This window comes from Cetorhinus maximus, chromosome 10 (assembly GCF_964194155.1).
Source record: "Cetorhinus maximus chromosome 10, sCetMax3.hap1.1, whole genome shotgun sequence".
NCBI classification, from domain to species: Eukaryota; Metazoa; Chordata; class Chondrichthyes; order Lamniformes; family Cetorhinidae; genus Cetorhinus; species Cetorhinus maximus.
In genome coordinates, this window is record NC_135888.1 from 23,326,078 (window position 1) to 23,340,317 (window position 14,240).

Below are 14,240 nucleotides of genomic sequence, written 5' to 3' on the forward strand. Positions count from 1 at the left end.
CTGTGGACACAGATGACATGATACGGAAGAGCAATGATGGGGAATGATGTGACTTGGAAAATGGCAAAAAAGCAGCAAGTTGGAGGATGCCAATAGTGTAGAAGAAAGGGAGTATGGTGGGGAAGAAGAAAATGGAAGAGGAAGATGGCAACAAATGTAATGGAAATATTAAATGATGTCAAAGAGGAGGAGGATAGCACTAAGGGTAATATAAATGAGAAAGATTACACAGGTAAGGACAGCAACATAGGGGGTCACTGTGAGGATAGTGGACACAAAGACAGCAACAGAGCTCAGCATGATGAAGACTAAGAGAGCTGGCCCCTTTACCTGATCAGATGAGCTAATATGCTGAACAAATGGTGCCAAGTCTTACAAAAAGTGAGCATTGGACCGTATACCTCTTTGTCACTTACTGGAGTGAGAAATTTTAACTAAAGTTGGGAGGATTCTTGGTCTTGTTAGCTACTTTGCTGTTATGTTCCGTAATACTCCTTGCAGTTATGATGGATTTTTGAAACTTGCACATTCATATCACAAACAAGTATAGGCGTCTGTTAAAGGTGATATGTTAATGTGAAGTGGAAGATTTTTTGGAGATGAAATTTTAATAAAGACACCAAACTGAACATCTCCATGTTAAGTGGAGTGAAAGGATTTAAATCTGCAGTGATTCCTGTGTATTGGACAGAGTTGACTATACTTTTCCACTTTTGTTAGGAACTGAATGAGCGCTGGAAGTCACTTCAACAACTGGCTGAAGAACGCAGTCAGGTCTTGGGCAGTGCACATGAAGTGCAGAGATTCCACAGGTAAGCAGCTGTGATATTTTGGAATAGTAAAGATCTATCTGTTGATACTCAAGGTGAGAGGTGGGGGTGGGATGCTGGAAAACAGGTTCCTTTGCATTGCCTTTCTTTACTGACTTAACTGCAAAAATGTGTATGTTTAGAAAATATGTATTTTGTAGGATTAACTTGGCTGGGATTCCTATACAGGTGGCATTCAAAATGTTTATATACCTGTTTGATTTTGTATCGTGTAGAGATGCTGATGAAACAAAGGAATGGATCGAAGAGAAAAATCAAGCTCTCAACACTGATAATTATGGACATGACCTAGCAAGTGTTCAGGCTCTGCAACGCAAACATGAGGGATTTGAACGGGATCTTGCTGCTCTGGGAGATAAAGTGAGCTATGTTTGTAGTCTGTATAAAATATCAACAGCCTGTAATCTTGCTGGAAGTGGTTTGGTTTTACCATTTCCAAATTAACAGCCTTCAATTTGGCAAAACACATTTCCCCGGGATGCATTTAACTGAGCCACTGATAACTGTGTATATCCCTTGAAGATGTCTGGCTGTTGCAAAAGTAAAAGCTTTCACAATCACATGAACTAATTATTACCTCACTTAAAGATCAAATAATCTCTAAATTAGAATCTTTGGTTATTGTTATGACCGATGCAGTTGGTAAAGTGGAGTTATTTAAAAATCCTAGAGGGAAACTTTAGACAACTGTCATAATCAATAATTTAAGTGTTATGTTTGAGATGAGACTCTAAACTCAAGAATCAGACCACTAGTTCTCGAGGCTTTACATTAACTAACTAATTGAAACATTTTATTAATTTACACAGGTTAAAATATATATACACATGGCTACAAATTACTACTATCATAACTTTTAACAAATTCCCAAATTAATCTCCAGTAAGGCAACAGGAATCCATAGACTTAACCAAAACACCAGGCAAAGCATTTTCACCTTATGGATTCAAAATGAGGTCCTTTTCACTGTGGAGTCAGTTGGAGGCTTACAGCTCCTTTTGACCTTACATTGCCCCTGCCTGCTCACCCGAAAACTACTGAAGTTATACCTACCAGCCCCATTGAATGTTAATTCTCATTGTATCAACAACCTCTTTGAACTTCACCTTTTAACAATGACACCCCTTTCATAATACCAATTTTATTAGTAATATAAACATATATAAAGGTGTCAAGTTTTCACCCCACTTCTTGAATGCTCTATTCAAAAAATGCAAATGCTCGCTATCTCTCTTAAATATCAAAACTAGTACATTTCAAAGCACCCGGACGAGCTGGCTTTAATCCAGTTAAGACATACTCTCATACTCGCAGAGTAAACCTTATTTTAAAAGAAAAATATTTTCCAAAATATTATATACATTAATAGCACTTCATGACTATCCATAGAGGAAAAGGACATTTTGAGGAATCCAAATTATGCCAGTTGGTGTAGTTTAATTTCTAGGTCAATGGCTTTCAAACATTTTTGTGCAGCGGGACCTGCCCTCCCTCCTACGCTGCATGTTCCTGGGAACCACCCAACTCCTGAGAGACCATGTCAGGTATCAAAAGAAAAACAGCACAGTCATTACAGAAAATGGAAATAAGTCAACAAATGCAGAACTGCAATTCTCATGGCACTGTGCTAGGGCACAAAATAAAACTTGTTCCAGATGGGCAGAAATCAGATGGAAAACCCCATTGTGTTTAATAGTGGAAAGAAAGTAATTGCCCAATATATTGAGATAATGCCACAGATTGTAGCTTAATAAGAGGGTACTCAAAAAAAGCACAGAATATTAATGGGATACGTTATCCCAACCGTTCCTGTGTGAATTCCTAATGACGCTAGTACTAAATTTATCTTTGCTTGTTTTAAATTCTGCCCTTAACCCAAAAGAATTTCTTATTTTCTTGGATGCGGAGGAATTTAGTGTGAGTTAGTTCATTCAGGAACAGAAAATATAGCCTGATGTATTATGTCAGTCCTAAATGTCCTGCTAATGTATTTGTTACTGTGGGGTATGTTGTCTGATTGAGTTTTTATTGTTGAATGTAGGTGAATTCTCTGGGTGAAACTGCAAACCGACTGATTCAGTCTCATCCTGAATCAGTTGAGGATGTGGAAGAAAAATGCACAGAACTGAATCAGGCGTGGGACAGTCTGGGGAAGCGTGCTGACCAACGTAAAGGAAAATTGAATGACTCTCATGATCTACAGCGTTTCCTAAGTGACTTCAGGTAACACAAGAATACAAGAAATAGGAGCAGGAGTAGGCCATTGCTTGACCATTCAGCATGATCGTGATTGAACTTGGGCTTGGGCACTGTTGTCTTTCTCCATAATGTGCGGGTTAAAGGTTATTTTACTTTGTCACTAGTGGACAAACATCTGGCGTGAACTGGTGTAGTACCCTGCAACAGCAGTAGCCAAATTGCAACATTCTGGGGGTGCGGAAAGAGGTCTGGCAACTCGATTGTTTGCCAAGCCAGCCCAAAATTGTGTGACTCTTATCAAAAACAACAGTATCCTGGGATTTGGTGAATTACTCTTTTTTTTATCTGATGTTAGACAAGGGATGGAAAACCCAAATGGTGAATGAGTCTCAATGAAGCCACAAAATGTAACTTTTTTTACATATGTAGAGGTGGAATGAGAGGAATGAAAAAATACTGCCCCCCCACCTCCGCCCCCATCTTTTGCTTTTTTTGAGCTTTTAAGTTAGATTTCACACACAAGAGCTTGCCTGCTTCTGATGGTGGGGTAAACCTTATTTTTTTGCCTGCATAGATTTAACACGCAGAACAATATGTCTAGTAACAATAATATGTCTCATGGCCTATGCCTGCTCCTAAGTCCTATAGTGAAATTTACCACATCAATTTTAACATGAACAGTACATGAACTGCATGTACCATGAGGTACATTTTTGTCTTCACTCCCAGTGCAGAGTTTTGCACCCCAAAGACATATATTAGGAATTCGGGTGCAAGCCATTTTGGATTTTATTTTTTGTCTATTCATGGAGGGGCATGTTCTCATATTACTGGTGAGAAAAGCTCTTTTGTTGGCATCACTGAAAACGGAAACCTAGTCTTGGCAGTTGACCCCTTTTCAGAAATTTTACATTTTTGAGGGACTCCGGCCTGAAGATATGGGGAAGTAATGGAGAAAAAAGTGCAAGTGCTGGAAATCTGAAATGAAAATAGAGAATGAAAAAAGAATAAGTGAGTTGACATTTTCGGTATAGGAAGAATCACCACCCAACCAGTTAACGTGTCTTTTCTAAATGCAGATGGAAATGTTCTGTACTTCTAGCATTTTCTATATTGAAAGGGCAATGGAGGTTGAAACTAATGTTCCCCACAGCTCCAGTGGTACAGTTGAAACCCTCCAGTCACTGACCCAAAAGGCAAGCATGGCAATTTGCACTAATGTAGCTACCACTGCTCAGTCTGATTTGCAGATGTCCATTGCCCAAGTTCTCGGAAATACTGTATATCAATGTATTATTATCAAAGAACAGTTGCAAATTTTAAAAGAATTGAAGCATGGATACCTTTCCATGGTTCATTTGGATGACTGACAGGCAAAATCATATTCAAGAATTAATCATTAGGGGTTATTTCCCAAGTCTTAGAAACCCCGTGGTGTTGCTGCTGGTATTTAACTGGCTCATACTGTGCGATTACCAGAGCAGATTGCTGTTAAGCTTCCTGCTGTTTGTAAGTAGCTGAATTGCAAACATTTCTTGTGAGACAAGGACTGGTAAAAAGTAATGCATCTAATCTATTCTTTTATTATTTTCACAGGGACCTTATGTCCTGGATAAATGGAATTCGGGGATTAGTGTCTTCGGACGAACTGGCCAAGGATGTCACAGGAGCCGAGGCCCTATTAGAAAGACACCAGGTAATGAAAAGCTGAAATAGTGTCTTTTTCTGAAGTTGTGGTTTAAGATTATTGGAAATGTTTTTATTCTCATATTCCTAGTAGGGAAATTTGTTTTTAGATCTGCTTCTGCCAGCAGAGCCATAAATGCTTTAGCTGGTGATATAACACATTGTAGAGTTCCAATTTAACAATTATGATCTTTACAGCTGCCCAGGTGTGTTGTTTACATCAGTGATGTGGCCACCTTTTGAGCTCTTGTCTAAAATAGATATGTTAGAAATGAGATAGAATCTAGCTGAACTGTTACTGTTTTGCTGATATGTCTGAAAACCTCTTTGCCTATCATGCCAAGTTCATAACTGCCAGTGTCATGAGAGACTTTCCTCCAACTTTTGGCTCATTTTTAATGATGGATGAAGGGAAGTTTATCTTTTGTATCCGTACATGTGACGTTGAACGTTGAGCCTGTGACCCTGTGGGGGGAGAAGTCAGCAAGTGTTGCTTAAATTTCTAGTTCTTTGATCCTTCCTTTTTGGCATTTAAGGGGCAGTGTTCCACTTTATTGCTTTTGTTGGATGCTGGGAGCACATGCACCTTTTTTGTTCATTTTAATGGTTGGAAAATCACTGGCTAGGGATGCACTGTGTCATGATGCGTGCCCCTTGTATTCAGCAGGAAAGCTGAATCTGAAAAGTTCTACTTTAAAATAATACTTTTACACAGGTATTTTTAAAGTAATGTTTATCTTTATTTTTTTTTCCTTAACTTTGTTTCATTTCCCCCTTTTTGCAGGAGCATCGTACTGAAATTGATGCTAGGGCTGGCACCTTCCAGGCATTTGAGCAGTTTGGGCACCAGCTGCTTGCTCGTGGGCATTACGCTTGCCCAGAAATCAGGGAGAAGCTGGATATCCTGGAGCGTGAACGTGCAGATCTGGAGAAAGCCTGGATTCAGCGCAGAATGATGTTGGATCAATGCCTGGAGCTGCAGGTAATGAAAGACCACACCTTGTTCAATGCGGGTGGTTAAATGTACAGTTACAAAAACAAAATACTGCAGATGCTGGAAATCTGAAATGAAAAGAAAACGCTGGAAATACTCAGCAGGTCAGGCAGCATCTGGAGAGAGTTGATGTTTCATCACGTTCATTATGAAATGTTAACTCTGTTTCTCTCTCCCGACCTGAATATTTCCAGCATTTTCTAAATTTACTGTTGACCTTATTGCACGTTAAATTTAGAGTAAGGTGTTTGCTACTGGGGCTGATACCCCAGTTAAAACTCCTCCCAGACATATTACCTCTTTCTGGAGAAACAAACATTTTTTGCCAGGTTAACTCTGCAGGTCAGTGGTTTTCAAATGTTTCTTGTGAGAAAGACCTCCTGCGAATATGGATATTTCTGGGAACCTTTTGCCTAAGTTCTAAAAGATGGTTTCTGCCACTCAAATTAAAATCATGGCCTGAATCTTTGGCTCAGCGAGCGGGGGGCAGGGCCCGCTCGCCGAGGCGTAAAATGACACGGGGTGATGTCAGGCATGCGTCCCGACATTGCTGCACGTCATTTAGATTTTCAGCTCGGTGGGTGCGCAGCCAACTCGGCTGTGCACCCGCCAAACTGTCAAAGGCCCATTAAGGCCATTTAAAAAGGCAATTAAGCAATTACCTGAGCTGCCCGTCCAACCTTAAGATTGGCGGGCAGGCGAAGAGCCCAGGCAGCCTTCGCATTTTTCATGGAACCTCATCCACGGGTGGGATGAGGTTTCATGAATGATTTAACATTTTCACACATTTTTATTAAAATTAATGCACGTGTCCCAGCTCATTTGGCAGTTTCACATGAGGGGACATGTCATAAAAATTATTTCTTCACTTTATTAACCTTTTAAAACTTAAAGCTTATCTCCCTGAGGCACCTCTGCTCTTTCGTGCGCATGCAACTCAGGCAACCCCACCCACACAGGGAGCGCACAGCGCTTCTGGGTGCGTGTCACGCTGGGCAGGCCTTAATTGGCCCACCCACGTAAAATGGCAGCGTGGCGCTGATCGGGCCTGCGCTCGATCCCACACAACTCCCCCAACGGGGGAGAATTCTCCCCCATGTTTTCATTATAGGAGACATTTGGGTAGAAATTCATCATGGAGTGTAGCACTAAATATGTAGCACTGCATCGGCCAAACAGAGGAAGCCAGCTTATTGCCTGAGAAATGACAAATATTTAAGACCTTTGCAATATCAGCAGTAGTAGATAAAAGTGTTACTTCGCTGCACTTGGTTGTACCATATACTACAATATTATTGAGTTGCAGAAGATTACCCTATGAAGTCAGCAACCTAGGGGCGCCACTGCTCTCCTTTAAAGACATTATCAGGTTGTTTTGTTTTTAGCTGATGTGTTGTAGGGAGTAATGGCAGTGGGGCAGCCCTAATGAAGCAGTGGAACATGAAACATGGAATCTAAACTAGGGCCTAGATATTTAACCAAGAAGCTGGGGGGGAAAAAAGTTAACTGCAAAAATGGGAGGCTGTTCAATTCACCTAGCTATTCCTTCATGGAAATCTGCTATTCCCCACCTCTACTGCCCCTCCCCCCACCCTAAAAGATTGTTCTGGGTATCAAATCATAGAATGCATACAGCACAGAAGAGGCCACTTAACCCATTATGTCTGTGTGGCTGAAAGAACGAGCCATCCAGCCTAATCCCATTTTCCAGCAATTGGTCTGTAGCCCTGGAGGTTACGAGACTTCATATCCAGATAGCTTTTAAATGAGTTGCGTTTCTCTGTCTACCACCCTTCTAGGCAGAGAGTTCCAGAACCTACCACCGTCTGGGTGAAAGCATATTTTTCCTCATTTCCTCTCTTTTCTACTACCATCACCACCACCCCCCTCCTCCCAACCACATCCTTCTACCAATCACTTTAAATCTGCACCCTAGTCACTGACCTCTCTGCTAAGGTAAATAGGTCTTCCCCATCCACTCTATCCAGGTCCCCTCACAACCTTGTACACCTCAATCAAATCTCCCCTCAGCCTCCTCTGTTCCAAGGAGAAAAACCCCAGCCTATCCAATCTTTCCTCGTAGCTGCAATTTTCCAGTCCTGGCAACATCGTTGTAAATCTCCTCTGTACCCCCTCTAGTGCAATTACATCCTTCCTGTAATAAGGTGACCAGAACTGCACACAGTACTTAAGTTGTGACCTAAGTAATGTTGTATATCGTTCCAGCATAACCTCCCTGCTCTTATATGCTATACCTCGGCTCAGCTAATAAAGGGAAAGGGTCCCATATGCCACCTTAAGCAGCATATCCACCTGCCCTGCTACCTTTACGGATCTGTGGACGTCCACTCCAAGGCGCCTCCCTTCCTCTACACCTCTTCGTATCCTCCCATTTATTGTGTAATCCTTTGCCTCATTTGACATCCCCAAATGTATCACCTCACACTTCTCCGGGTTGAATCCCATTTGCCACTTTTTTGTCCACCAGACCAGCCCATGGGCATCTTCCTGTAGTCTACAGCTACCTGCCTCACTATCAACCGTGCAGCCAATTTTTGTGTTGCCTATAAACTTCTTGATCATTCCCTCTATATTTATGTCCTAATCATTAATGTATACCATAAAAAGCAGGGGACCTAGTACTTAGCCCTGCGTGACCCCATTGAAAACAGCATCCCAGTCGCTAAAACACCTGTCAGCCATTACCCTTTGTTTCCTACCACTGAACCAATTTTCTATACAGCTTGCTACATTCACTTGGATCCCATGGGTTTTTAATTTTTAACCCAGTCTGCCATATGGGACATTGTCAAATGTCTTGCTAAAATTCATGTAGCCCACATCAACTGCACTACCCTCATCAGTCCATCTTGTTACTTCCTCAAAAAATTCAATAAAGCTAGGCAGACACGACCTTCCCTTAAATCCATGCTGACTGTCCTTGATTAATCCATGACTTTCCAACTGACAGTTTATCCAGTCTCTCTCAATTGATTCCAATAGTTTTCCCACTGTCAAGGTCAGACTGGCCTGTAATTATTCAGCCTATCCCTCATTCCCTTTTTAAACAAAGGTACAACGTTAGCAGACCTCCAATCCTCTGGCACCTCACCTGTATCCAGTGAGGATTGGAAAATGATGGTCAGACCTTCTGCTATTTCCTCTCTTACTTCTTTTAACAGCCTGCGGTATACTTCATCCAGCCCTAGTGATTTATCCACTTTCAAGGATGCTAATCCCATTAATACTTCCTCTCTCCCTATATTTATCACATCCAAAAGTTCACACCACTCCTCCTTAACTACAATGTCTGCATCGCCCCTCTCTTTTCTGAAGACAGATGCAAAGTATTCATTAAGAACCACACCCATATACTCCACCTCTACACATAGGTTACCTTTTATGGACCCTACTCTTTCCTTAGTTATCCTCCTACCCTTAATGTATTGATAAGACACCTTTGAGTTCACCTTGATTTTGCTTGTCAATATTGTTCCATACCCTCTCTTTTCTTTCCTAATTTTCTTTTTGATTTCACCCCTGCACTTTATATATTCCTCTCAGCTTTCTGTAATATTGAGTTCTCGGTGTCTGACATAAGCTTTCCTTTTCTGCCTTATCTTTCCCTGTAAGCTCCTTGACGTCCAGGGGGCTCTAGATTTGGCCACCCCACCCTTTTTTCTTGTGGGGACATGTTTACTCTGAATCCTTTGAATCTCCCCTTTGAATGCCTCCCACTGCTTTGACACTGATTTACCTTCAAGTAGCTGTTTCCAGTCCACTTTTGCTAAGTCACTCCTCAACTTAGTAAAATTGGCCTTGCCCCAATTTAGAACTCTACCTCCTGTCCTACTTTTGTCCTTTTCCATAATTATGTTAAAACTAACTGGATTATGATCACTACCACCAAAAGGCTCTCCCACTGCCACTTGTTCCACCTGCCCAGCTTCATTTCCTAAAACTAAGTCCAGAACTGCACCCTCTTGTTGGACTTGCTGCATATTGGCTGATAAAGTTCTGAATGCACCTTAGGAATAGAGGGAACAGAATCCCTTTCACTCCAAAACTGTCCCAATTAATAGTGGGGAAGTTAAACCCCCCTTTTATTACTGTTTTGTTTGTTTTTGCACTTCTCAGAGATCTGCCTACATATTTGTTCTTCTGTCTCCCTCTGACTCCCTGGGGGTCTTTGGTATGCTCCTTCTTTTCATGAGAAAGCATCATTGTATAATGAGACAGCAGAAAAGGAGACCATTAAGCTCATTTGGCCTGTGCCAGTTCTATGAAAGAGCTATCTGATTAAGTTCCACTCCCATATTCTATCCTCAGTCCCTAAATTTCCCTTTGAAAGTTACTGATGAATGAGCTTCCACCATTTTTTTTTCAAGAGAGTGCATTCCATAGGAACATAGAAACAGGAGTAGGCCATTCAGCCCATTGAGCCTGCTTTGCCATTCAGTACAGTCATGGCGGATTATCCACTTCAATTGCCTTTTTCCTACACTATCCTCATACCCATGTCATTGGTATTGAGAAATCTGTCAATCTCTGTTTTAAACATACTCAATGACTCAGCTTCCAGAGCCTCTGGAGTAGAGAACTCCAATGTTTCACAGCCCTCTATTAAAAAAAATTAAAGTAAAAAAAAACACCCAGATCATTAAAACTTGCTGCAAAATAAATTGTCTTCCATCTTTTCTCCCTTTACCAATTATTTTAAATCTGCGTCCACTGGTTAACAACCCACCTATACTTCCTGATGTAGTCCTGAACTTCGACTGTATATGAAAGTCTACTTGTCTTGCAATAGTGTTTGGGATTAAGCTTTCCCATTCCACCTGGTGCAACAATGTTACACCTAAAGTTTGTCATCATTTCACAGTTACCTATTATTACTGTTACCAGATTGTACAATAAGTTTTGTAAATGCTCAAAGGCGTGTGAAGCTTTCGTAAAACATGCCAGAATGCCATTACAGGAACATGGTGTACATAGATTGTAGTGTACTTGGAAGCAGGTTCTGACCTGCATTCTCTCAACAACCAGTTGTTATGAGATTTAAGATGATCAAGTCTTTTTATTTTAGCAAGCTTGACAAAAACAATTGTAGATTTATATCTCATGACTAGATCTTGTGACATTCCAGTATTCCTTGGGTAAATTCACCAGTCTTGCATTCCAAGCTGAGAATGGAGTATGGGTCAGGGAATTGGTGCCACTATGTTGTATCCCTGTATGTAACCCTTGGAGTGAGACTCCCTGCTCGGAGTGTAGGAATGGGTGCACTTGGACTTGCGTAGACCAATTCTAAAGTGAGATATTTTGATTCTTTTGTAGTTGTTTAACCGTGACTGTGAACAGGCTGAGAACTGGATGGCAGCACGTGAAGCATTTCTGGCCAGTGATGACAAGGGTGATTCCCTGGACAGTGTGGAAGCCCTCATCAAGAAACATGAAGATTTTGATAAAGCTATTACAGTCCAGGTAAAGCCTTTTGTATAAATTGTAATTTATCTAATTAATCTGCAAATATTTGGCCTACTATGTTATATATGTAATTCTTTCAGCTCCTTTATCATTACCGTAGGTCATGGCAGGGCACATAAGCAGAAACGCATTAGTCGGGAATATTAACTTCTCAGAATGGGTCTAGTATTGTTCTTAATGCTTAGAAAGGAAGGCAAAACAGCTGTTCAGGTAGTCAATCATAATCTAAGCCCATGTGCAATTTGTTATGAATTCTCCTAATTTGTTTAGTGTGTTGAGAGAGATGACTAATCACAAGATTCTGCCTGACCTGCAAGTAGCAAACCTACATATGCACATATGAATTAGGAGCAGGAGTAGACCATTCGGCCCCTTGAGCCTGCTCTACCATTCAGTAAGATCATGGCTGATATGATTGTGGTCTCAACTCCACTTTCCTTCCTACCTCCTTTACCCTTTGACTCCCTTGTCAATCAAGAATCCATCTAATTCAGTCTTAGAAATATTCAATTTTTAGCTCCACCACTTTGGGGAAGCGAGCTCCACAGACTCACGACCCTTCGAGAAAATATTTCTTCTCATCTCCGTCTTAAATGGGAGACCCCTTATTTTTAAACTGTGTCCCCTAGTTCGAGTCTTTCCCACAAAGGGAAACATCATTTCAGCATCCACCCTTTCAAGTCCTCTCAGGATCTTATCTTTCAATAAGATCACCTCATTCTCTTAAACTCCAACGGATACAGGCCTAACCTGTCCAACCTTCCCTCAGGATAACCCCCTCGTTTCAGGAATCAGTCGAGTAAACCTTCTCTGACTGCTTCTAATGCAATAAAATCCTTCCTTAAATAAGGAGACCAAAATTGTATACAGTACCTAGATGTGGTCTCACCAATACCCTATACAACTGTAGCAAAATGTCCCTACTTTTACATCCCATTTCCCTCGCAATAAATTACAATATCAGTACAGTCTACATTCACAGGCAACTCAAGTATGGAAATTTTTCTGAGACTGAATTCTCAAGCCAACAGCTCGAGTATGTGATTGAGCCAGACTTGGCAAGGATTCCCTCAGAAGCTTTAGATTGTTACAAATCCTGCACTTCAAAATGTAGAAGTTGACAGAACAATGTCACTTGTGCCTGCCAGAACTAACCCCGCTGCCCTACATTTATTTTGCTGGCTAGATAATATACAAATTGGCAAAAGCAAAGTTCTGCAAATGCTGGAAATACTTAGCAGGATAGACAGCAGCTGCAGAGAGAGAAACAGAATTAATGTTTCAAGTTGATGACCTTTCACAGAATTGGACAGTATAACAGACAACTTGCACTTGTATAACACTTTTTAACGTCGTGAAATACCCAAAGATGCTCCACAAGGAGGGGAAGAGACCCTGAGCAGGAATTAGGAGACAAAAAGTGTTTGAATGTGAAGGAACCTCAAGCAAGGAAGATAATTCAGGTTTGCAGTGGCATGATTACTGAAAACTGAGTAATTATATAAATACATTAGAAACTTAGGGGAATTTTTTTTTTTGCCATGTTTTGGTGTAATTTCTGGTTCTTATAACTGAATATCACTTATAGTGAACTTCCAGATAGAAACTGTTTCAATCTGTAATGAGCAATTTCAACCATTTTGATGGTATGCAGGAACACACTACTTCATCACTGCAGTGCCACTCAGTGGCTGGAGTTAGATATAACAACACTATATTAATCCTTGGTCAGGAACACCATGGCCATTCGAGCTGCTTGCCTTTGGGGCTATTTGGATGTGTACTATGAAGTCTTGTGGGCTACGTGTAAAGTTTTACGTTAACTTTCCTGTTAATTTGGTGTTGTTTGAAGCTGTAAATACCAACAGATCCAGCTATAGTGATGTAGCATTTATTTATTGATAAGACAACAGCCTTTTTCAAGCCTTCAGCAATCAAACGCAACAAATCATTGAATAAGAAATGTAAGTAGAAATATAACCATGATGCCTGGGCCAGATTCCGAGAGCTGAAACGGCTCATGGGCTTCAGTTTGGATCCACTTAGTCAAGAATGAAAAGAAGTTCTCATTAATTACCAGAAAATACAAATTGCAACCCATAATGCATATAAATCTAATTCCGTAACTGACTCTGAATTCAAGTAAAGTAATAAATTGCTATTCTGTGGTAACCTTACATTTCCCAACCAATCACACATGGGTACACAGGGCAATTGTAATGTAATTCTATGTTAATCAAAAGAATTTCTGGGTGTGAAAAGCTCCATCAGGAATTTGGTTAATTTTTATTTATTTATTCTCTACTTTTTATAAATAGGAAGAGAAGATTGCAGCACTACAAGCTTTTGCTGATCAATTGATTGGCTCTGAACATTATGCAAAGGATGATATTTCAAATCGTCGCAATGAGGTATTGGACAGGTGAGTGCCTGTTGGTTAGTGGCACAAGTGATTCGATTTAAGCAGATAGACTGATCAAGTGTTACAAAATATGAACTTAACTTGTTCTGGACTCCATTTCCTGGCAGGCCCAAGAGTTCCATGCATGCATGAATTGTGGCAGGGTGATTGGCTGTGCATGCTCCGCTTAGTTTTTATTTTTGCAGTTAAAGGGCTTGGCCAAGTGGGAAATAAGTAGCGCACCTGTGGAGTGGAAACAACAGTCATGGGACCCAGTATGGTGCCATAAAAAGGGGAGTCCCAGGACAGAAAGGGAGAACCACCAGGGGAGGTCCCAGAGAGAGGACCCAGGAGGGGATCCAGAGAAGGAGGAAGGTCCCAGAGAGAAGACTCAGAGAGACCACAAGAAGAGAAACCACTGGGAGAGGAGCAAAGGAAGAGGCTCCATGCAGCGAAAAAGATGCTGTGTGTTGGTCCCATATAGGTGGGGCTCAGAGAAGCCCTGGGGAACTGAAAAAACAGCAGAAGGTTGTTGACTCTTTGCTGCAGGCCATTAGGGCAAAGAGAACCATTTGGAGTAGTGGTGTTCAGCTCAGTGTGGCTGAAGAGCTTCACTTGTGCCATTGAGTCAGTGCTGGAGTGC

General features: G+C 41.1%; 1 protein-coding gene across 12 annotated transcripts in view; it reads left to right on the forward strand.

Annotated features, from left to right (window-relative positions):
• sptan1 (spectrin alpha, non-erythrocytic 1) overlaps positions 1 to 14,240 on the forward strand; it is a 114,597-nt gene that overhangs the window by 61,670 nt on the left and 38,687 nt on the right. For all 12 annotated transcript variants that reach the window (XM_078550152.1, XM_078550153.1, XM_078550155.1 and 9 more), the window contains 7 exons: positions 721 to 812; positions 1,046 to 1,190; positions 2,872 to 3,053; positions 4,626 to 4,725; positions 5,500 to 5,697; positions 11,047 to 11,193; positions 13,515 to 13,618. In XM_078550152.1, the coding sequence (XP_078406278.1) occupies positions 721 to 812; positions 1,046 to 1,190; positions 2,872 to 3,053; positions 4,626 to 4,725; positions 5,500 to 5,697; positions 11,047 to 11,193; positions 13,515 to 13,618 (968 nt within the window). The remainder of the gene's footprint in view (positions 1 to 720; positions 813 to 1,045; positions 1,191 to 2,871; positions 3,054 to 4,625; positions 4,726 to 5,499; positions 5,698 to 11,046; positions 11,194 to 13,514; positions 13,619 to 14,240) is intronic.